This window comes from Lipotes vexillifer, unplaced genomic scaffold, assembly GCF_000442215.2.
Source record: "Lipotes vexillifer unplaced genomic scaffold, Lipotes_vexillifer_v1.1 scaffold182, whole genome shotgun sequence".
Taxonomy (NCBI): Eukaryota; Metazoa; Chordata; class Mammalia; order Artiodactyla; family Lipotidae; genus Lipotes; species Lipotes vexillifer.
Window position 1 is genome coordinate 6,287,287 of NW_006798798.1, and position 25,537 is coordinate 6,312,823.

At 38.2% G+C, this 25,537-nt stretch overlaps 2 protein-coding genes across 1 annotated transcript; one reads left to right on the forward strand and one right to left on the reverse strand.

Annotated features, from left to right (window-relative positions):
- LOC103081756 (zinc finger protein 567) overlaps nt 1–25,537 on the reverse strand; it is a 158,607-nt gene that overhangs the window by 35,865 nt on the left and 97,205 nt on the right.
- ZNF146 (zinc finger protein 146) lies at nt 17,377–18,517 on the forward strand. The gene is made up of 2 exons (XM_007471036.1): nt 17,377–17,394; nt 17,531–18,517. Exon 2 carries the CDS (start codon nt 17,642–17,644, stop codon nt 18,515–18,517), a length of 876 nt encoding a protein of 291 aa, XP_007471098.1. The 5' UTR covers nt 17,377–17,394; nt 17,531–17,641.

The following is a 25,537-nucleotide window of genomic DNA, read 5'->3' on the forward strand; positions in this document are numbered from 1 at the left end:
TCCCCTCTTTCAGCTTCACTGGCTTCATTGCTGTGCGTGGGCTTTTTCCAGTTGCGGAGAGCAGGGGCCACTCCTCGCCGTGGTGCGCGGGCCTCCCATCGGGGTGACCTCTCCTGTTGCAGAGTACGGGCTCCAGGCGCGTGGGCCTCAGTAGTTGTGGCGTGTGGGCTCAGCAGTTGTGGCTTGTGGCCTCCAGAGCGCAGGCTCAGTAGCTGTGGCGCACAGGCCCAGCCTCTGTGTGGCATGTGGGATCCTCCCATACCAGGGGTCGAACCCATGTCCCCTGCACTGGCGGGCAGACCCAGGGAAGCTCCTGGATGTTATTTTATTGCTGCAGAGGTAATTGTTTCAAGGCCATTTCAGAGACGGAACTAGAAAACCCATTTTGAAAAATCATGAGTTCATATTATTATTTATAATTCAGTTTAAATGGTTCAGTATTTTTACCTCATACTTAGCTCTTAATTGTTTTTTTTTTTTCCCACCGGTACGCGCGCCTCTCACTGCTGTGGCCTCTCCCATTGCGGAGCACAGGCTCCGGATGCGCAGGCTCAGTGGCCATGGCTCACGGGCCCAGCCGCTCCGCGGCATGTGGGATCCTCCCAGATTGGGGCACGAACCCGTGTCCCCTGCATCAGCAGGCGGACTCAACCACTGTACCACCAGGGAAGCCCCTAATTGTATTTTATAGTAAAAATTTTGGAACAGGTTAATATAACTATAGGATTATTTGCTTAATCCTCCACTATAAAAAAAAATGGTTTCGGGCTTCCCTGGTGGCGCAGTGGTTGGGAGTCCGCCTGCCGATGCAGGGGACACGGGTTCGTGCCCCGGTCTGGGAGGATCCCGCATGCCGTGGAGTGGCTGGGCCCGTGGGCCGTGGCCGCTGGGCCTGCGCGTCTGGAGCCTGTGCTCCGCAGCGGGAGAGGCCACAGCAGTGAGAGGCCCGCGTACCGCAAAAAAAAAAAAAAAAAAAAAAGGTTTCAAAAATAACAATGTTGATAGTAGTAACCATAAACATACTGTATCATGTGAAAATTTTCTTTGTAGCTAATTTTGTCCTTAGAATGCATCCCAGGAAAGATGTATAGTCGAAGTTCTCTGTTCTAAAGTCATTTGAAATAAATCCTTTATTTGAGGAATTATGTTACCAAGTTAATGTACGGTTGAGTTCATTTGTTTCAGTTTGTTTTCAAGTTCAGGGATTGCTTTTTAAAAAAATCAATTTGATCATATAAAAAGTAAATAACGCATTTCGGTGATTCAACAAAAACTGTATCTCAGAGATACCTCATTCTGCTCCCCCCCATCACATTCTTCTCTGTCCCAATTATAGTTTCTTGTTTTTTTGTTTCTTTATCCTTCAAGTAGATTTTTTTTTGTTTGTTGGGCCATTAGTGTATGTTTATTCTTCCCTCCTATCCCCCACTGTCCTTACGTAAAAGATGTACTGTGTACATCTGTGTTCCTCACTTTCTTCACTTAACAGTACGTCCTGGAGATATCCTTTATTAATCATTATATATATATTTTTCTTTTTAACTGCCTTATAAATAAGATGCCATTGTGTGCATGTACTGTAGTTGATTCTGCTCTTGGACATTTGGGTTGTTTCCAGTCTTGCTGTTACTGCAGTAATGAATAATTTTTCATCTGTGTCATTTTGTACTTACGCAAGATTATCTCTAAAGTAGATTGCTACAAGTAGAATTGCACATAGGGCTAAGTACTTTCATTTCCATTAGCAATCTACAAGAACACCTTTCCTCCTAGAACCTTATCTTCACAATGTAGAGTTGAATATTTTTTTTTGCCAAAGGAATGAGTGAAAATTGGTACCTTAGTGTAGGTTTAATTTACATCTCTATTACGGGTGAGGTTGAGTATCTTCCATATGTTTAAGGGCCACATGTACTTATCTGGGAACTCTGTTCATATCCTTTTTCTCCTTTTACTATGGGGTGTCTCCTTCCTCTAGGAGCTGTTAAATTACATTAGAAAGGTTAGCCTTATGTGAAATGAGTTGGAGTTTTTTTTCCAAGTTTTAAATTTGTGTTTTGATATTGTTCACATTGGTTTGTTTTTTTAAACCATGTGGATTCAGGAAGTTTTTATTTTTATGTAATAGATTTATCAGTCTTTCCATTTATGGTCATAGAAAGCCTTTCCCACTCCAAGTTTCACCTATACTTTCAAATCCTTAAAAGATTATAATTTCTATGGGTTTTCGTATCCTCGTGTATGATATTTAGGTTTGCATCCAGGTTTATATTTTTCCAATAGGCTACCCAGTTCTTCCAACACCATTTATTAAAAGGCCTTAACTCTACTATTTTAAGATTCCATTTTTATCATATACTAAATTCTCGTGTTTTTGGTCTATTTCTGGACTTTATATTCTCATCCATCTTCCAGCCTATATTCGTGTACCAGTATTTATCTTTTTAGTATGGATGCTTTGTAGTTTTGTTTTAATATCTATTATAGCTACTCTTCTCTTATTGCTTATTTTTTTTTCAGTTTCCTAATTCTTGTTTATTTTTCTGTGTAAACTTTAGAATCAGCTTGTCTAGTTCTAGAAAAAAACTTACTGATATTGCATTAAATTTTGTAAAATAATTTAGCAAAAGGGACATTAGATCTTTATAATGTTAAATATTCTTGTCTATGTACATGATATGTGTTGTATATATTCCAGTTTACTTTTGGGTCTAATAGACTGGTTTTTTTTGTTGTTGTTTGTTTTTTTGCGGTAAGCGGGCCTCTCACTGTTGTGGCCTCTCCCATTTGCGGAGCACAGACTCCAGACGCGCAGGCTCAGCGGCCATGGCTCACGGGCCTAGCTGCTCCACGGCATGTGGGATCTTCCCAGATCGGGGCACGAACCCGTGTCCCCTGCATCGGCAGGCGGACTCTCAACCACTGCGCCACCAGGGAAGCCCTAGAGTGTTTTAATATTTTCTTCATATAGATTTTAGACACTTTTTACTAAGTTTATTTCTAGGTATTTTATCTTTTATATTGCTGTTATGAATGGAGTCATTGTGCTATATATAAAGCTTGTTGATTTCTTTTTTTAATATATTTATTTATTTATTTATTTTTGGCTGTGTTGGGTCTTCGTTACTGTTTGCGGGCTTTCTGTAGTTGCGGTGATGGGGGCTACTCTTCGTTGCGGTGCGAGGGCTTCTCATTGTGGTGGCTTCTCTTGTTGTGGAGCATGGCCTCTAGGCGCATGGGCTTCAATAGTTGAGGCACGCAGGCTCTAGAGCGCAGGCTCAGTAGTTGTGCACGGGCTTAGTTGCTCCATGGCATGTGGGATCTTCCCGGACCAGGTTCAAACCCGTGTCCCCTGCATTGGCAGGCGGATTCTTAACCACTGCACCACTAGGGAAGTCCCAAAGTTTGTTGACTTCTATAAGTTAATTTTATTCCCTGCTTAATTTACTGAATTATTGTTTATAATTATATTTTAAAATGAGGCAGTGGGCATCCTTATCTTTATTTAGAGTTTAATAGAAATGCCTTCAATATTTTTGCATTAGATAAGATGCTGGCTTTCGTGGTCAGATATAGATTATGATTACCTATATATGTATAAATTACCCATGCTGCCTGGGTCTCTGGGGATGTGAGTAGAAACAAAACGTTTAAGGCTGAGACCACTGTTAGGCCTCAGATACAACTGGGAAAGATCACATTAATCAAGGAAATAAAAATCCCTCTAAACTCTGATAGCTGCAGTCTTTAAAAAAGTCAAATATAACAAAAATAAGATGTCCACTCCTGTTTTCTTTCGATTTCCTCCTTTTGGGTGACCATTTCTTAAATCAGTTTCTCCATTTATCTTTTGTGTTCTTTTTATAGCTTTGCTTGCTTCTTAAAGTTTTTATGTCTTTTTTAAAAAATTAATTTTGTTACACTGTTTCATTTTTTATCTACTTGTGGCAAGTAATTTTCAGGTGAGTTTAACTGTTGGAAAATTAGGATGTTCATTGCCACTGTTTTCTTTAAAGCATCCTTGTATGGACACAGACAAAATATTTTGTGTTTCTCATGTTTGTATGAGGTAGATATTCATAGACAAGTACCAGGAAAAAGGAAACATAGTAGCATTGTATACTTCAAAGCTCATGTGCCTCTTCTAGTGTTTAAAAGCAGAGGGCTTCCACACCTCTGGCTAGATGACCCTAACCTGGTTGAGGACGACTTTTATCTCCATCTCTCTGTTTCCCATAAATCTTCATAGTACTTGCCTTCCAGGATGATGCATTTGCTTTTTTTTTTTTTTTTTTTTTTTTTTTGTGTACCGTGTTGTGGCCTCTCCTGTTGCGGAGCACAGGCTCCGGACGCGCAGGCTCAGCGGCCATGGCTCATGGGCATAGCTGCTCCGCGGCATGTGGGATCTTCCTGGACCGGGGCACGAACCCGTGTCCCTTGCACCGGCAGGTGGACTCTGAACCACTGCCCTGCTTTGTATTTTTTAATATATAAATTTATTTATTATTTTATTTTTGGCTGTGTTGGGTCTTCGTTGTTGTGCATGGGCTTTCTCTAGTTGTGGCAAGCGGGGGCTACTCATTGTTATGGTGCACAGGCTTCTCACTATGGTGGCTTCTCTTGTAGCGGAGCAAGGGCTCTAGGTGCACGGGCTTCAGTAGTTGTGGCGAGCGGGCTCTAGAGCGCAGGCTCAGTAGGTGTGGCGCATGGGCTTAGTTGCTCCGCAGCATGTGGGATCTTCCCGGACCAGGACTCGAACCCATGTCCCCTGCATTGGCAGGAGGATTCTCAACCACTGCACCACTAGGGAAGCCCTCAAGTACTCTTAAGCCTGCTCTTTCTGCTTCCCCTGCAGTCTCTTTCTGTTTAATCTAGGTCTTGCTTTCATTAGTTCCATCTTAGGGTAAGGTCTACTCGTTCTGTAAGGAAATACTAGCTGCAGATTTCTGAACTCTTTAAGTCCTGAGAATCTCCCTCAGCGTTTTGAGTTCTTCCTAGGCTTCTTTGTAACTTCTTTAGGCCTCCTGTTTGGGTTTCCCTTTGGCAGAGGTACATGGAGTTTGGGGGTTTGTCTTTTCTTTTTTTCTTTTGTGGCTAGTCTTGTTGTTCATAATTAGACTTCATTACAACAGTTCTCACTCAGGGTGAATCCCTCATCTGAGAATGAATATTTGCTAGTTATTTCTGAGATCTGTTACCTCAAAGACTTCTCGCCATTATCTAGTCTTTCTTGCTACACCTATTACACTATTGTGGTTCTTGTACCACTTCGGCTATTTTGGGTTTGGTCCGCACTTACAAATAATTTAGAGTTAACATAAATTCTCTACTAGTTTCACTACAGATGTAGTGTATGGATTAGCTTCTTGCCCCCTTGTTCCACCCTCCCCATTACCCCATTATTTTTGATGTTTTATATGGTTTTCAGGAAAAGTATTTGAAAGATTGAAACTAAACAGCCACCATGCTCCTGTGAAACCTTTCCTTGTGTCCTTGACCTTTGGTGTTCCTAGGATTCCATCCTTGACCATCTTCACGGACTGTGTGTGTTCTCTATAAGCAGTCACAGTAGTATTCCACCTGTCTTCAACAGCAGTGATATTCTGACAACTGACAAATTCCCATTTCCATTCTAGGCTGTTCTGAGCTCCTAATTTATATATGCAGTTGTGTAATGGATATACTTGCCTGCGTGATCCTCAGAAACCTGACACTCTGAATGTCCAGAAGATCAAACTTGATCTCCTTTTGCAGGCTGTTTCTAGGCAACTCGCGCTCTCATGTTTATCTCTGTGTACATTACTGTTTAAAGCAGGCTCTAAGCCTTCCATCTGCCACACCCCAGTACAAGCTGGTGACCAAGCTTTTTCAACACACATAGTAGATAGAGTGTATAAGTAGTAACTTAGGATTTTGCTTTTTTTTTTTTAATGATTTCAACTTCATAGAAAAGTTGCATGTACCCTTTCTAGAGAAGGGTATATGTGCAGAAAAGTCCCATATACCCTTTACCCAAATTTACCAATCATTTACTTTTTTATTGCTTTATTTTTCCTTCTCTTATTCTCCAAATATGTGTGTACATTTTTTTTCTGAACTATTTGAGACTAAGTTGTATACTTGCTCCCTTTATCTGCAAATACTTCAGCATAAATTTTCTAAGAACAAGGACATTCTTATACATAACCATGGTACAGTAATCAAAATCAGAAAATGTAATGCCAATACTATTAATTCAAAGTCCATATTCAAATTTTGCCCATTGTCCCAATAATGTTCTTAAAAACGTTTTTTTGAATGTGTGGATGAACATATATTTACAGGACATTTTTAGTATATAGTTTCTTTCAGAGTATATTGCTAACAAAGTAAATATTAGGACTCCAGGAAAACTCCAGTTTTTATTCCTGAATACTGTCAAGAACAACTTTATCCATGTGGCTTAGTTCTGTTAGGTGTATGTTGTTATAGTCATAGATATGAGTATTGAATTTCATCCAAGAATAAGGGCCACAGTTAAAATCCACTTAGGAGCCTACATAGGAATGTGGTGCTAGAGAACAGTAGCAGCCAGTCATGTAAGGTATGAACAGCTTTTCCTGTGTTGGTCAAATTTTCAAAATACATTCCCTCTTTCTTCCTCCATTTCTGGATGTGTGGAGCCTTAAAAGATTGAATGAGTGTATGGCTTTGAAATGCAGGACCCAAATAGTCCCTTTGCTCATATAGTTGTGTGTGCTTTAATCTCTAAGACAAAAAGTCATTACTTTGTTCTTTTTCACAGGGTCACTTCCTTGTGCATTCCTGGAGACTGCACCTTCCTCATCCTTCAGAAGGCCAGGAGGCCCCAGGGCTCAGCCTGAGTTCTAGGACAGAATTTTGGCTCCAGCATTAACATTTTAGTGCTGTGTCATTTCCCCAATAGCAGGTTATAAGTTGGCCAAGCTGTATGTGATCCTCTGTTGAAGCAAGAAGACGAACTGTGGATGGTGGAGAAAGAAGTGTAAAGGAAATTTGTCCAGGTGAGTGCATCACAACCAGGCAGGTCACAGTTGTTCAGTCGGCATTGCCACCTCTGAAATGCTTTTAAGGATGTTTTCTTACAGGCCCTAGTCTTAGAGTATCACTTGATATGAATTCTTTAGAAACCTGAAGGACATTTCCAGTCATTTTTTCTTTTAGTAGTCTACTCCTTTAATCAGATGCTAGAGGACCAGGTTCCCCTCTTACCTTTATTCTGCATGTCAGCACTTCGCAGTTCATTTGTACTGCCTCTGTGTGATTGTTCTCTCTTTCATGATGCCCTCAGTCTCATATCCCCTGATGTGTATAGACTCCTTTGTGCATTCTTTTATATGTCTTAAGTCTTTATCTATTATCTGATATTTAGGTTCCTTTTTATTACTTACCAATTTCTCTAATTCTTTTAGTGGTTAAATGCCTCAGCATTATATTTTACATCTGTAATCACACTTCCTGTTGTCTTCTTATCCAACGCCCCCATTATACATCAACAAACTCCTGCCTCACTCCCTTCTGCCCCCATGTACCTCTTTCTGAAGTTTTGCCTTAGAACTCAATTCTTCCTGTCTGCTGTGTGTGTGTGTATGGATGTATGAGTCTGTATTTGTTTTTTAATATAATACGTGAATTTTTAAAAATTTTTGAACATCAGGTATACAGTGAAAAAGTCTGCTGTTCTGATCCTGAGTCCTGTAGTTCTTTTTCAAAGATGCAGTCACTTTTAAGAGTTTCACATGTATCCTTCTTGAGGTAGTCTACGAATAAACCAGCATATATTATGTATCTGTGCTGCAAATGTGAATATATATAAGCCCTCAGTTTTCCTTTTCATGTAAATGGTGGTATGTATTCTATTGTGTACATAGTTTTCTTTTTTTCTGTATCAACATTTAATTTGTTTAACCTATCGTACTAATGGACATTTAGGTTGTTTCCAGGCTTATGCAACTGAAGATGTAAGTGCATATACTTATATTGCTTTGCAGAGATGTGCAGATACAGTTACATCATAATTTCCTCTAAGTGGAAGTGCTGGGTCAAATTTATGTTTTTTTATAGATTTGATAGAAATAGGCACATTGTTCTCAAGAGAAGTAAACCAATTTACATTTCTACCAACATAGTATATTCGTATATTCAATAAGTATTTACTGAATGATTTGAATTTGGCACCAGTTCAGTTACTAGGGAAATGTCAGTGATCAAAGCAGTAAAAAATTCTTCCCTCTTTTTTTTTTTTTTTGCGGTACGTGGGCCTCTCACTGTTGTGGCCTCTCCCGTTGTGGAGCACAGGCTCCGGACACGCAGGCTCAGTGGCCGTGGCTCACGGGCCTAGCGACTCCGTGGCATGTGGGATCTTCCCGGACCGGGGCACGAACCCGTGTCCCCTGCATCGGCAGGCAGACTCTCAACCACTGCGCCACCAGAGAAGCCCAAAAATTCCTCCCTCTTGAGGCCTATATTCTAATTGGGGAAGACAGACTATAAATAAATAGGTAAAAGATATATTCTGTCAGTTGGTGGTGAGTCCTATGCAGAAGAGTAAAGCAAGGAAAACTGGCATAGAGAGAGCCAGTTGGGGGGTTATAATTTTAAAGAAGTTGGTCAGGGAAAGGTCTCATTAAGAGGATGGCATTTAAGAGTATGAGAGTGGGGCGTGCAGTATTTGGTGGAAGAGCATTCGGCCAAAAGGAACAAAATCTTAAAATCCCTGAGGCTGAAGTGTGCTGTTCAAGAAATAATGATCAGGGCAGTGGGCTGGAGCAGAGTGAACAAAGGAAATAAGAATAGGTTTGGTTAGGTTAACAGGCCAAATCATAGACTTTGGCCTTTATTCGGAGTGATTTTGGGAGACCATCAAAGGGTTTTGAGGTAAATTACCAAATTGTATGAAGCCAGTAGTCAAGCAATAAATATTGTTAAATACCATGATTCAATTATCCCTTGTGGCTCAAGCCACCATTAGATGCTTTGCAAGTTGGCAAGGTATCAAAGCTGAGTGTATTCAAGTTTGCTGACATATATGGAGGAAGAGTCACTCTACTCCTCTCTGCTTAATAACCATTCTCTAAACATTGGTTCTTCTCTCCTTGTCAGATAGAACTGCTTTCCTTTTTTTTTTCCCCCTGCTCCTCCCAGGCATGTGAACCTGAAGGAATTCTGGGTTCTTTTTTTTTTTTTTTTTAATATTTATTATTTATTTGGTTGTGCCAGTTCTTAGTTGTGGCTTGGTAGCTCCTTAGTTGTGGCTCACTGGCTCCTTAGTTGCAGCTTGTGTCCTCCTTAGTTGCGGCACTGCTCGTGAGCTCCTTAGTTGGCAGCTTGCCGGCTCTTTAGTTGTGGCATGTGAACTCTTAGTTGCGGCATGCATGTGGGATCTAGTTCCCTGACCAGGGATTGAACCCAGGCTCCCTGTGTTGGGAGCTTGGAGTCTTAACTACTGCACCACCAGGGACGTCCCAGAGCTGCTTTCCTTTGAAAGCCTGTTAGGATAATTGAGATTGTAATATGCTCTACCACCCAAAAAAAATACTCTAATAAAAATGAAATATTTGGGGAAAAAAGCCAGGGGGTTTGAGGTGAGGAGTGAAAAGATCAGAATTACAGTTTGGCTGCTAAAAAGAAAACATGGTAGAGGGGATTAATGGGAGGTTATTGCAGTAATCTAGGTAGTAATTGTACTTAGTGACACATAGTCAGATTCTTAAGATATTTTAAAGAAACAGCTGACAAGATTGACTTATTTTATGTTGGTTATGAGAGAAAGAGGAGTTGTTGATGACTAACTAGAAGAGGATGAGTTACCATTTACTGAGATAGGAAGACTTCAGGAATTTTGGGAGACAGATCGAGAGTTTTCTTTTGGACTCATTAATTGTGACATATCTACTGGTTCATCATCTAAGTGCATATTCAGGTAGACAGTTGGATGTGCAAGTCAGGAATTTAGGGAGATAGAAACTTGTGATGACTTCTGTTTTGCTGTACTAATAAGCTATTTTGCTGTACTTCTGTTTTGCTGTACTAATAAGCTATTTATTCAGTGATGGTGTCTCTGCATTTCCTTGCTCAGTCTTAACTTTTCTTACCACCTAGGGATGCCAGAGTGTCCACCAAGTCTCCTGCATCCAGCCTACATTCCTGGATTCTGTTGTTAGAAACAAGGAGGTAGTGATAATGGCCCTTGAAGCTGTGCCTTTTGTTTTTGGAGAGCATTGTGCATGAGAGCTCTTCCTAAAAACAGCAACGGCAGCTGCCCACTCATATCCTTTCTCATAAGACATTAGAATTATAGCTACTTCCTACTCTTATCAACAATGCAGTTTTCCCTTTTTTTCCTCTTTATCTTTCTCCTTCACAGGCATAAAGTGAGCAGAGATGTCTTTATCATTTTAGAAGAATGCATCTATTTATGTTATGTTTGAGTCCCTCCTCTAGGAATTCTCTCCCACTTCAGCTTGATTGGTGCTTTGATGGCCTGAGATGTTGCTTTTTCTGTCTTAAGTGTTTCCTTATCTTTTGAGCCCTCCCCCCCCATCCTCTTACTGGAGGTGGCTTCTGGAACTTTGTATTCTGCTTTTCCTCCTTTCCTTTATAAACTGATTCCTAGAAAGTGACTCATTCATTCTGAAGTTAGAAGTAACTCTTTCTATAAATATCAGTTTTTATTTTGGCACCTCCAGGCTTTTTGTCTTGCCCACCATGATTTTACCTGTTTACGGGATAAACAACTGTCCGATTGACTTCATTTTCATTGTGTCAGACCGTGAAATCATTAATATCTTACCCAAATTAGAGATTTCGGCTCATTATTTCAGGTCCAGACGTTACTTCAAACCATTTTCAATTAGGTCTGGATTATTTCTTTTCTTACGGTCCTTGTGATATGGTCAGTCAAACCTTTTAAAATATATACTTTGTTCTAATCAAGAGAGGGCATATTAACCATGTGAATATAAATGCGAACATATTTCCTTTCTATAAAATTATTTGAATCTTGGTCTTTGATTATGAAATACCCTACCTATTTAGTTCCTGCTTATTTAAACCTGTTACTTCCTCTTTTTTTGATCTCCCCTCTGATTGTCCATCCTGCTTCACATTTTCCACAGAAATTCAAAAGTCCTTAGTAAATAACATCTTAAGTGTTTTTTTTGTTTTTATGTCTGGATATCTTATGAACTTGTTGAAAGGAAGGCCCATGTTTTCTATTTTCTGTTTGCAGTTTTGATTACACGTGTGGTAACTTGTTAAATAATATGAATTATTATTGTGGAAGGTTTGTTTTTTTAATCAATTCTTAACATCTTCAAACCATAAAACACTGAAAGAAGAGTACAGTGATCTCCTCTATACCCACCACACAGATTCAAGTTAGTATTTTGCCATGTTTGATGTATCTGTATCCCAGTGCATGTGTATTGTGTGCACCACAGCACACAAACAGCATGACATTTCACTCCTAAAAAATTAAGTAAGCATTTTCTAAAAATACTGGCATCCCTCTATATAACAAAAATACCGTTACCACACATTAGATGATTAGTCATAATGTGCTAATATTGTGTAATAGTCCATATTCAGATTCCCCAGTTATCTCCAAAATACTTTCTATAGCTTTTTTCTTTTGTTTTATTTTTGGCCTCTTCGAGCCTTGTGGGTTCTCAGTTCCCTGACCAGGGATTGAACCCAGGCCACAGCAGTGAAAGCACCAGATCCTAACCACTAGATGACCAGGGAGCTCACTCTATAGCTTTTTTTTAAATACCAGAATCCAGTCAAGGTTTAAACTTTGGGTTTGGTTGTTGTCTTTTTAGTCTTTAAACTCTAAACTGTCCTCCCCTCCTTTTTTCCCCCTTGGTAATGCCCCCTATATTTAAAAAATACTTGCCATCAGCCATCCAAAGAAAAGAGTGGAGCTGTTACTGCAATCCAGCATCTCAGATTATAGTTAGCATGTTAAGACTTAGCTACATACAAATTTGGGTTTAAAAATATTTCATATGAAACACTTATTTTAAGAAAAGTGAATGTGATTGTGATTAATAGTTAAGGGAAAGATGTTTAGAAGTAAGAGACAAGATTGGAGAAGTCTTTTTTTTTTTTTTTTTTTTTTGTTGTAGCATATTTCTTTTTAAGGTGGAATAATATTCCATTGTATGTGCACACCATATTTTGTTTATCCATTCATCTGTCAATGGATGCTTGGGTTGTTTCAACCTTTTGGCTATGAACATGAGTGAACAAATATATGTTCAAGTCCCTGCTTTCAATTCTTTTGGGTGTATACCCAGAAGCAGAATTGCCAGATCATATGGTAACCCTATGTTTACTTTTAATTTATTTTATTAATTTTTTATTTTTTTGCACTATGTGGGCCTCTCACTGTTGTGGCCTCTCCCGTTGCGGAGCGCAGGCTCCGGATGCGCATGCTCAGAGGCCATGGCTCACGGGCCCAGCCGCCCCTCGGCATGTGGGATCTTCCCGGACCAGGGCACAAACCTGTGTCCCCTGCATCAGCAGGCGGACTCCCAACCACTGCGCCACCAGGGAAGCCCCTGGAGAAGTCTTTTTAAGAGCATGTTACTGGAGTTGCTTCCAGGAGGTTCTGTGAATTCTAAGAAGTGTAAAAAATAGGAGGGGATCAGGCTAAGCCAAAGGATATAAGGAACATAATATGTGTAATTGTGACTCACTGATTGCGTATTTAACATGCTTGGCAGGCTTTTCCTCAGGGCCTCTGAACTTAACTACTGCTTAGAATGCTCTTCCTCCAGATCACTCTTTCTTCCTTCATGTCTTGAATTTTGCCTTCTCAGAGGCTGCTCCATCTGAAATTGAAACTCTATCCCTTCCCTAATTTAACCCCATATCACTTAAAACTTGTTAACAAACCATCTCCTTCATTTGTTTATTATTTGTCTCTGCCCACTAGAATATAAACTTGATGGGTGCAGAAAATTTTGTCTGTTTTGTTCAGTACTGTTTATCCCTGGAGCTTAGAGCTGTGCCAGGCACATAGTAGGAAAGAAGAAGGTATTTGTGGAATGAATAATGAGAAATGTTTTGAGCATCAGGTTCTCAAAGTTTTTTGGTTTTAGGAACTCTTCACATTTTTTTTTTCTTTTTCTTACATAACAGCTTTATTAAGATATAATAAAGCTAACCAGATCTACCCTTTTAGGGTATACAGTTCAGTAGTTTTTCATATATTCACCAAGTCATTCAGTCATCACCATTATCACATTTTCATCACCACAGAAGGAAACCCAGTACCCAATAGCAATAAAATTTACAGTCCTAAAACTTGAGGACCCGCAAAGAGCTTTGGTTTATTATGTGGACTTTTGTGATGTTTACTTTATTTAACAAAAAATTGAAACTTTTAGAAACATTTATTAATTAAAAAAAAACCCATTACATATAAACTTATATTAAGTTTCTTAATAAAAATAACAATTTTCTAAAATAAAAAAATTTAGTGAGAAGAGTGGCATTGTTTTGCATGTTTGTAAATATCTTTATTGTCTGGCTTAATAGGAGATAGCAGAATCTGCTATTGTAACCTGTTTTGGTTGAAGTATATTAAAAAATTGTGGCTTCACACAGATGTAGTTAGAAAAGGGAGAAGTATTTTAGTAGCCTTTTCAGATAATTGTAAATATTCTTTGGTACTATACCAACACTTGACAAGTGATCATTTTTTTTAAGATTAGCCATAATGTGAAATTTGAAACACATTTTTTTGTTCTCTTACATAAAATCCATTGTCTTAAAATCCAAAGTCTTATAAACTTTGAATGGATCTCTTACCCATGCATGATTTTGTAATATGCATTTGTCTGTTGAATTATGGAGATCTTTAAAATGTTGATGTATCTCACTATACAATATCAAAACATCACAGTTTGTTAACATCACCAGTCTCATTAGAAAAGTTTTTTAAGTATTGGGAAGCTATCAGTCTCATGGTGGAGGATTTGTGGTTTTCCAAAATTCTAATTTTTGTTTGAAAACTTGAATTCTATCATTGGCAACATATACTGTCAGTTGTTTTCCTTGAGATGATGTCTTTGTTCTGTCTGAAGGAAGTTCCTGGCAAACAATACCCAAGGCTTAATAACCATAGTTTGTAAGGCATTTATTAATTTATTTAAAGCAAATTAGTGGTGCTCCATAAAATAAAGTAAAAAATGGTGCTTCATGAGAAAAGTGGCTAGGTTTAGCTCACAACTTAGATGATTTGCCCAAGTGCTTTTCCTTGCTTGGTTTCCTATATTTAGCACAGACTCCCTTGGACTTTCTTCAGAATAGTTCAAAGCCCTCTCAATACTTGTTTCCGCATGGTCAAATGCATTGGGAAATCTCCTTCCATTTTTCCCCTTAGAGATATTACTTCTAGAATTTTTGTCCTCCTGCTTCAGTCTAGACTGGCTGCACTCTGACTTGATAGTCAGCTCTTACCTTATAGCTTTTCATCACCATTATCATAGAAATTTTCTTCACTTTTTCCCCTATTCATCTCCTCTTTTTTTGGATTCTATATCTGTTGCCTTCTCTGTCTACTAATTTTGGTGGAACACATCTTCTAGTACCATCCTGGGAGAAAAGGTGCATTTTTGGGCACTTGCATATCTGAAAAATGGATTTATTTGACTGTCTTATTAGATTGATAGGCTAAGCTTAAATTTTTTCTCTCAGAATTTTCTCTCTAGCTTCCTGTCTTTCTGTTGGGAAATTTTATTCTGATTCCTTTTTCTTTGGATGATATATGTTCTCTTTTCTGAAAGCATTTATGGACTCTTTTCTGTTTTGAAATGTCACAGTGATGTGTCTAGGTATGCATCTTTATTATTTATTGTGTGGGGTACCAAGTGGGCCTTTTAAGAATTCTAGAGAGGACTTCCCTGGAGGTCCAGTGGTTGAGACTCCACACTTCCACTGCAGGGCACAGAGGTTCGATATTTGGTCGGGGAACTAAGATCCTACATTCTCCATGGTGTGACCAAAAAAAAAAAAAGGAAAGAAAGAAAAAAAAGAGAGGGGAAAAAAGAAGTCTCTAGAGGGAATTCCCTGGCATTCCAATGGTTAGGACTCCATGCTTTCACTGCTGGGGGCCGGGTCAGATGCCTGGTTTTAGGGAACTAAGATCCTGCAAGCTGAGGTGTGCCCCCCCATAAAAACAAACAAAACTTCTGCTAGGAAATGACACTTGTCACCTGTGCTCATATTAACAGTATGACCCCTCTGCGCTTAGGAGACCTGTTATTGGTGAATGGTAATAACAGTCTACTTTACCACCTTCCCCCTCACCACCCCCTCAACCCCAGTCTTAATTTGTAAGGGAACTTTTTCTTTCTGCTTCTTGCTTACAGAATCCTGTTATTGTTTCACTGATAAAATATCTTCTCATAACTGTGATTGGTTTTTAGGGTTTTGTTGTTTGCTGTGCCTTACCTTTATTTCCTTAGACTTTCTTTTTTTCTTTCAATGTTGATCTGTCATGTTAGTGGGGTTCCTCTAATGTGTGTGGAACACTGGCTGCACAGTCATACTTAAGAGTGATTCACTAAAACGTAAGCTCTTTTGTGCCTGGGTGCTTCTAGTCATCTGGTAGGCTTTAGTGGATGAAAAATAGAATGCCTCATGGACTCAGGGCCTCCTCCTGCAGAGGCGTTATACTGCCTTACTCTCATGAACTCAGGTGTGGCCAGGTACTTCGTTTCAGCAAAAAAAAAAGAGTACAAGCAACAAATATCATCTTAGATGGTGGGCATCCTGTTTAAGTTTTTCACTGGCCTTTTCAGTTTGTCCAGAAAAGGGTCCTTTCATATCCTGCTCACAGGTTGCCAACAATTTTTGGCATCGGCTGCATAATGGAACTGGAGGTTTCACCATATTACATATAGATCCCATTGATTTCAGTATAGCACCTGTCATCTCATTTGTTGAGTGTCCCTGAGACTAGAGCTACTCTGATTAAATTTCTGCAAAAGAATAACTTCCATTTCTTACAGAGGAGTGGTCCTTTGTCCTCCTGACTGACAGTAGAGGTCCAGCTGCAACTCACACAACCTTTTTTTTTTTAACCCAGCAACCATCCTTCATTCCTTCTTTTGAGATACTTGATTTCCCTTCATTTCCTGAATCTTTCTGATATTTTGTGGCACAAATTGGCTTGCTTGACATTGGCATCCTCTTCTGGAATACCTTTCTGTTATTCGAACTTCCTCAGCTCTTCTGTGTGTTGAAAATCTTCCATGTACTTTATGTTATCAAAAATTTTGTTAATACCTGTGTGTATTGATGTCTCCTATCATATTCTTTTTTCTTGTGAGTTTGTACCATTTTCCCTATTCTTGTTATTTTAATGGAGTTTTGGAAGGAAGCAGTTGATTTTTCCTTTTTCCATTTCTTAGGAATCCCAGGTAGACTTTCTTAATTTTATGTGGTCACCTCTTTATCCTGTTTGTTAATTCCTCATTTTTTGTTACATTCAATTTGCTGGATTATGAAATAAGAAAGATTATTTTTCAAGAATAATCTAAGCTTTATGTACATATGAATGTTAATTTTCAACCAGGGGTCCTCTATAAAGGTTTCCTTCTCAAAATTTAGTTGGAGACATTGGTCATGAGGATTCTTTCATACTGTTGAGGTGGGCTACCCGAGTTCATCCCCAAAAGCAGAATCAGAAATTTTATTACTAGTAATGGGAAATTTCATAAATAATGATGATAACATAAAGCTAACATTTATTGAGTGCTTACCATGTGCCAGCCACAGTTCTAAGCACATTGACTCCTTTAAATGATGATTCTTTGTACTCCATTTTAGAAGAAGCCTGAGAAGATGATGAGCAGATAGAGAGGCAACAAGACTTGGGAGGCAAGTTGCATCCAGCTCCAGTAAAGTACAGACTGAGGAAAAAAGCAGTGAATATAAGAAAATTGGAAAAATACTTCCTCTGATCTCAAACCTTATATCTTTTAAGGCAACACCTTTTTCAACTTAACCTAGAAAGAGTTTGAAACACAATTTAGACTTAGTTGTGTAGGAAAGAATCATCAATTAGTTTGGAAATCCTGCCACAGCTTACTCCTTGTGGTAATAATCCCCTTTAGGTGTAAATCAGTGTGGAAATCCCTTCATTTAAAAAATTTTGAACCCCATATGATATCAGAGCATTCATACTGGAGAGAGAACCTATGAATTTACTGAATGTGGTAAAACTTTCACTCACATGTTGCACCTCATAAATGTAGAAGTCAGGCTGGAGAGTAACCCTGTGCTTCTAAGGAATATTGAAAAGCCTTTAGCTAGATAACAAATCTCATTGAGTAGAAGAAAATTCATACTGGAGAGAAACCAGTGAATGTAACAAAACTTCATTTGAGTATTAGAAAATTTAGAGTTGAAGAGAAAGCTTTGAAGGTACTAAGTATGATAAAGTTTTCTCTTGAACCTTATCTCTTACTCTGCATTTGAAAGGTCATACACAGAGAAGCCCTACAAATGTAAGAAATGTGGAAATACCTTCAGCTAAAAGTAAATTCTCATTCATCAAAAAATTCATACTGGAGAGAAATCTTGTGAATGTGGGAAAGCTTCCATTCAGATGTCACACAGTCAGCAGAGAATTTGTAGTGGGGAAAACCCCTTTGCCTGTAAGGTATGTGGGAAAGTCTTCAGCCACAAATCAACTCTCACTGAGCATGAGCATTTTCATAATAGAGAGAAACCTTTTGAATGTAATGAATGTGGAAAAGCATTCAGCCAAAAGCAGTATGTTATTAAACATCAAAATACCCATACTGGAGAGAAGCTTTTTGAATGTAATGAATGTGGAAAATCCTTCAGCCAGAAGGAAAACCTTCTTACCCATCAGAAAATTCACACTGGAGAGAAACCTTTTGAGTGTAAGGATTGTGGGAAAGCTTTCATTCAGAAGTCGAACCTCATCAGACACCAGAGAACTCACACAGGAGAGAAGCCCTTTGTATGTAAGGAGTGTGGGAAAACTTTCAGTGGCAAATCAAACCTTACTGAGCATGAGAAAATTCATATTGGAGAGAAACCCTTTAAGTGTAGTGAATGTGGAACAGCTTTTGGTCAGAAGAAGTACCTCATAAAACATCAAAATATTCACACTGGAGAGAAACCCTATGAATGTAATGAATGTGGAAAAGCCTTCTCTCAGCGAACGTCACTTATTGTACATGTGAGAATTCATTCAGGTGATAAGCCTTATGAATGCAATGTATGTGGAAAAGCCTTCTCTCAAAGTTCATCTCTTACGGTGCATGTGAGAAGCCATACAGGTGAGAAACCCTATGGTTGTAACGAGTGTGGGAAAGCTTTCTCTCAATTCTCAACCCTTGCTCTACATTTGAGAATACACACAGGTAAGAAGCCTTATCAGTGTAGTGAATGTGGGAAAGCTTTCAGCCAGAAATCACACCATATTAGACACCAGAAAATTCATACTCATTAAAAACCTGTGGACATCATGAAAGGTGTTCATCAGGAATTTACATCTCATAACATATCCGAAATAATCATTCTGAAGGAAAGCATCACAAATGAGAGAAACAAAAGCTAAAAACTTAAAGGATACCAGAGAATTCATCCTGAAGAGAAAGACATTTGTATGATAATATCTAGCAAAAAAAAAAACAAAAGAGCATAGGTAATGCTGAAACTTTAGATGCATTTCCACTAAAATTGGGAATGGAAAACATGTTTAACATTGCCGTCTGCATGGATCTGGAGATCTTCACCAAGGGGAAAAAAAAAAGGTTGCAAGTATTAGAAAGGAAGAGACCTTTATGGTATTGATTTAGCAGAACAGAAGAGATTCTGGAAACACCTATGCATTTATTAGAATTTATAATATAGAAATGGCATCAGGAGGTGAGAATATAATGGGACTATTTAAAAAATGATTTGGAGGTAATTTGTTCTCCAAGGGACAAAAAAAAAAACACGAACTATACACAAAGGTAAGATCCAAGGGGGTTAGGTTAAAAATAGTAATATGAAAAAGCTATATACTAAAATGGTTATGACCTTGGGAGTTGGGAAACATTCCTTATAGCAAATTGAAAAACACCTAGCAATTCTACTCTGAGTTTGTATGCTCAGGAAATGTGTACCAGGCTATTTACTGTGGCATGATATGTAGTAGTCATAAATTGCAAACAACTTAAATGCTCATCAGCAACAAAATGGAAAGTACTTATGATGGAATAGTGTATATCTGTAAAATGTAATAAATGAGATCTATATGTATTACAGAGAAAGAGCTCAAAAATCATGTTGAGGGGGAAAGATAAAGTTGCAGAATGACATATATTACGATGACAGTTTTGTAAATTTGAATAAAACTTCCCTCAAAATTTCAGTGCTATATATTGGTAATGGATACATATATGTATGTATGTTTTTTAAATGTTTTTGAAATGGTTTGGAAGGATACAGACCAAACTCTTGATAGTGGTTGCCTGTGAAGAGTGGAGAAGGGAAGGGAATGCGTGTGGGAGAGGGGGGGGATTGGATTGGTTAGAGGGGACTTCAGTTTTATATATAAACGTCCATTTCTCTTTAAAAAAAAAAAAAGACTGCAAGAAAATATATTGAAATACTGGTTAATTCTGGATTGTGGTATATGGATATCTTGTCTTATTTTTTGTACTTTTCTGTATTTTTAAATTTTCTCAAAATTAACAAGAATGGGGGTGAGGATGGGAACACTGTACCTATAGAAATCATGTTCTAATGGATTCATTCGCAATCAGCTACTAAACTTTTTATAGAAAATATTTCTAAAATTTTATCAATGAGTGGATGGACTTGCTCTCTATGTAGTACGAAATTATCTATTTTATTAAAATTAAAAATGACAGCATAATCCAAATCTGTTTTAATTTATTTTTACATGATATAGTGTACACTATATGGTCTACACGTTTCTAACACTTTTGTGACATCATTTGAGCTTAGGAATTTTTAAGAACATTTAGTTTAAATAAGGATACACACACAGACTTCATATAATTTGTGTTTTTCAGATAAACTGACTTTGGAATGACCATTTTCCTGTCCTGTAAATTTCCATGGGAACAGCATATGCATTAAAAGTAAAGGTTTTGATTATTTCTTTTTCTTTTTCTTTTTTTTTTTTTTTTTTTTGTGGTATGTGGGCCTCTCACTGTTGTGGCCTCTTCCCGTTGTGGAGCACAGGCTCCGGACGCGCAGGCTCAGCAGCCATGGCTCATGGGCCCAGCCGCTCTGTGGCATGTGGTATCTTCCCAGACCGGGGCACGAACCTGTTTCCCCTGCATCGGCAGGCGGACTCTCAACCACTGCGCCACCAGGGAAGCCCCAGAATCGTCATTTCAGTATGTCAGGAGGCAGATGACCTGAACTTCCTAATAAGTACATCTGTCTTACTCTATCCTAATAGATACAAGTGACCAGATTATTGGAAACCTGAATCATTATTAGTCAAGATTTATAAGATAAATTGTGGTTACTCCCACATTGCCCACGTTGCCAGGATACATATTAATAGCTACCTTATATCATACCCAAACCATGTGAGGGACCATTAAACATCTTTATCCTTGCCCCAAGCCCAACAAAATCTCAAGTATCCTAATTTTCAGTGATAACCTTTCATCAACTGTTTCAGGTATTCCTTAGTTATATCTGTTATTTAAGCAATACTATCTCTGCTTTCCTTGCTTACATACTGCATATATGTATTTCACGTTTAAGGTGTTCTGTGTTTAAAAGAGCCAACACAAGTTATTTTATGAAAAACCTGACTTTGTAATTTTACTATTTACCACTGGTGCATAACAAACACCATTTTGTCATACAAGGCAGTAATAACAACATAACCTGGCATTTATTTAGCTCTACTTTTTTTTTTCCCAGTGTTTTCATCTAAATTTTTAAACTTCAGTGTACATTAGAATCACCTAGAGGGTTTATTGCTGGGTCCCATTTCAAGAGTTCCTGATTCAGTAAATCTGGCATGATGGGGGCTGAGAATTTGAATTTCTAACAGGTTCCCAGGTGCTGCTGTACCAGGGGTCACACTTTGAGAACTGATGGTCTTAACAGCCTCTCCACTGGGTAGTAGAGTATTATTTCTCCATTTTATATCTAGAAAAAATGAGAGGTAAGTGACAAGCTTAGTGTTTTATTATCTATTTAGTGGTAAGCTAAGACTATAAAGCAAGTTACGGCTTTTTGTGACAACTTCAGTGTAATAGATGGGAGAGATGGCGCTTGGAAACTTCGGCGAATAATTTGCCTACTTACCTGTTGCATGCCATTTAGTAGATACATAATGAATATCAAGACAACATGCTGCCCTCTTAAGATCTTACTAGTGCTTTTGTGTGTGCTGGGGAGGCAGGGGAAGTGTACGATGTGGCTGAAGATAGAGCCATGTAGCATAATGTAAGGGTCATAGGCCATTGCATCAAAGACTTGATTTATTAAGCACCATGAGAATCTGCCAAAGGAGACTTGAGTGTGGCAGTATGATTGACATTTTGACAAGATCATTTGATGTTTTGTGAAGAGTGGGTTGAAATGGGAGCAAGAGTAGAGAGGCAGAGTGGCCATTTTAGAGGCTGAGTAATCAATCACTGAAGCAAGGTAACAGGATAGAGCTGTTGCATTGGAGATGGATGGAAATGGGTAGTTGTGAGATTTACTTGGAGGCGAGCTGACAGGACTTATGAGGTACATGATAACAGGAAGACATCAAGTACAACGCCAACTTTTAACTTCTACAGCTAGCTGATTAAGATACTAGGGGCCATGGAGAAGCAGTTTGGGAGGAAATAGAATCAGGAATTGGTTTGAGAGGGACTTCCCTGGCAGTCCAGTGGTTAAGACTTCCAATGCAGCCGGGAAGCTAAGATCCCACATGCTTCGCGGCCAAAAAACCAAACATAAAACAGAACCAATATTGTAACAAAAATTCAATAAAGACTTTAAAAATGGTCCACATCAAAAAAATCAAAAGTTTCTTTTAAGGAAAAAAAAAAAGAATTGGTTTGAGGTGTGTTTGTTAGATTTGAAAAGCTTGTTTGACACTAAGTGGGAATCAGAGAATTTGGAATCATAAGCCTTCAGATAGTATTAAAGACAGGTGATAGGATAAGATTCCTGAGGTAAAGTACAGTCTTTAGAGGAAATAAGAAGGCCTAGGTTTGAGCCTTGGTACTCTCCAATGTTTAGAAGTCACGCAGAGGAAAGAAAAGCAGCTGATCTCCTATGCTAATGAGGCAGGAGCCTATTTAGAGTATGGTGTCTTAGAAGCCAAGGAAACTAAGTATATGAAGATAGAAATGGTCATTCTGTTGATTTTACTACAAAATTAAATGATGAGCCAGTGTCCTTTAAATTTGGCAGTATGTAGGCCACTGTAAACCTGTTCAAAAGCCTTTTTGGTGGACTGCGGGGGTCATAAACCACATTGCTTTAGCATAGGGTAAATTGATAAGAACTTGGCTCTGCTCTCAGGTTTGAAAACTTCCTGCCACTATTTCTGAGGCTTTCTGCAAGTTTTGTAACATTTGTGCCTCAGTTGCCTTATCTCCAGTACATCATCTCATAGAGTTGTAAGGATTAAGAAATAATTAACATTTAAAAAAATCTTAGAACAGTACTCAGCACGTTAAGTGCTTGATAAATGTTTATCATTTTTAGAGTTAAAGGGTGAACATAAAGATAGGAAGAGTGGCAGCACAAGTAGACTACCCTTTAAGTGTTTCACTAGAAGCCCAGAGGTAAGTTAGTTTGAGGCAGATGTGAGATAAAGGAAGGGAGTTTTGGTTCTTTGGTTTTGGTTTGTTATTAAAGCTGGGTAGAGTATATTTGTAAACTGTAAGGTAACACTTCAGGGCAAAAGTATTTGGGAGGCCGGGAGAAGATGAGCTGTTGCAGAGATGACCCAGTTAGTGGTTGATAGGAACTGGGTTACTTTCTCTGAATAGGAGGGAAGAGAATATGTGTCAGTGCAAGCAGATCTGAGAATTTGGTGGTGGGGAGAATAAAAGGAAGTTTCTGTTTGGTTAATTGTATTTTCTCAGTGAAAGATGAAATTGGTTAGAACGAAAGCGGAGGAAGGAATGTGCAAGATTTGAGGAGATAAAGGAGGTCTCTCATACTGAAGTGTTGAAACATGCTCATAGGTCCCCAATAAAATATATCTTAATTAAGTCTCGAATTTTTCAGTAAAAATTCCTTTTTCCTCAACAGTCACCCCTCATTTCAGACGTTCCTAAGATGTGTCCAATTTGAACTGCGTGCCCTGGGGCAGGGAAGGGGGGTATTGTGGAATTGACCCAGAATATACTAATGATGGCTTTTCTCTAATGATTATTTTTCTACCCTAGGATGAATATCAGACTTGAGAGACATTTATTCACATATCCTGCCACATGAAATTTTGAGAGTATGTTATTGAATGAAAGTTCTATATAATGAGATTGTCATCCTACAGAACTGAAAATGCAGATGGTTAGAGGAGTGAACTTTAGGGTACATCTGCATTAGCTGTGTTAATTAGCACATGCAGCCAGGGAATTCCTAGCAATGCTACATCAGGAATCTTGTAGAAAATAGGTTGATATGTAAAACAGGAGAAAATACCGGAGACCAGACTAAAATATACCAAGGGTTGAATATTTATACAAAAGGATGTTTAATATAAATGTTTTTATTAAGGAATAGTGACTATAAAACCATGATAATGTCTGTTTTGTGGTGGTAACAAAACTAAAGTTTTGAGACGTAAACTTTTGTGAATGAGTTACTGGGTTAAAGCACTGTAAGATCCTTTTATTTCAGGAAGATGGCAGATGTACTGATTTAAGTGTACGTGCTGAAATAACCAGAGTAGCCACTAAGAAAGGGAATGAGGGGTGGCAGGGAGAGAAAACTTCTAAAGTAGAAGAACATAATGGAGTGAGAAAAAAAACAACCCAAAGAAAGGCAGAAAAATGAGGAGGAAACAACAACAAAAATGAGAGATAAGTAGAAACCCATATAATGAGTAGTAGAAATAAATCATAAGTACATCATTAATCAAGGAAATGTAAATAGGCTCAACTTTTCAGTTAAAAGTAAAGATCATGAAATAGGATTCTTTTTTAAAAGCAGCTATAAGCCATTTTACAAAGTGTATCTCTGAAAAGATAAGGACAGAAAGGTGAAAAATACAGAAAAAGATATGCCAGGCAAATGGTATCTAAGAGAAAGCTGTTGTATTTAAATAACAGACAAAGTAGTCTTTAAGGAAAACATTACTAGAGATAAAGGCACTAGAGAACAGTAAACATTTCAGTTCACTAAGGAAGATATAATTCTAATCATGTATGTTGCTAAATAATATAGCCTGAGAATATTAATAAAACAAATTAAAAGAACTACAGAGAGAAATTGACAAATTAACCAGGTATTGTAAAACTATCAGGAGAAAAGCCAATGCAAGAGAAATTCATGATCATTTCCATCATTTTTTAATCCCTTATTATTGAATGCCTAAAATGATGGGAGATGGAGTTCTTTGAAAGAGATGGGAGCTGGCCCAAATTGTGTCATGGCAGACCTGGCTTTTCCTACTCAGGGCACTATTTCCTCACCCATCAATTATATATAACCATTCAGGCCTGGCCTTCTCAGAGGGCTATGTGTAAGTTGCACATTTTATTACCCTCAGGTCACTTTCTCCACTGCCCTCGTGTTTTTACAGTGCAACAGAAATACATAATTATCTACAGTGTGATAGGGAAGCCAACAAAACAAGATGTAAAATAAGTAACCATTTCTATACAAATATACTGTACACGTTCAGAATAAAATATGAAGAAGGATGGTTAGCAAATGTTAGAGTGGTAATCCTGAATAGCTGGGATTATGGATGATTTTGAGTTTTTTCCTTTTATTTTTTTCTATCTTTTAAAAAAATGTGTCTTTATTTTTTCTATCTTTTATTGTGTACTAAAAGTGAACAACAGAAGTCCATTTATGGCATTCCTTGTAGAATTCCTGTTTGGCCAATTTGGAGTCCTACTGGAATAAGTTTGGTAGTATTTTAAGCTTTCAAATCTGATTGCATAAATGAAAGTGACATATATTTCCCTTTTTAAACTTAAGTTTATAATGCACATGATATGTGCTCTTTCATTACTATTCTCTACCATTGTGAAAGTATATGACAGAAGAGGCGGACAAGCCAATTGGTAAGTTTTCCATGCAGATAATGATAATGGAACTAGAGAGAGAAAATTCAAAAACTGCTGTTGAAGTTTTCAGTCACTGAGGAATGTTTGTTTCTTAGGGCTGCCATAGCAAAGTACCACAAAGCTTAAAACAAGCCACCAGATATTTTGATAAGCTACCAAGTTTGTGGTACTTTGTTCTCTCACAGTTATGGAGGCTAGAAGTCTAAAACCCACAGGTGTGATCAGGGCCATGCTCCCTTTGA

Excerpts from the sequence above, each read along its gene's own strand:
- ZNF146 (XM_007471036.1), top strand. The coding sequence starts at position 17,642 with ATGTCACACAGTCAGCAGAGAATTTGTAGTGGGGAAAACCCCTTTGCC.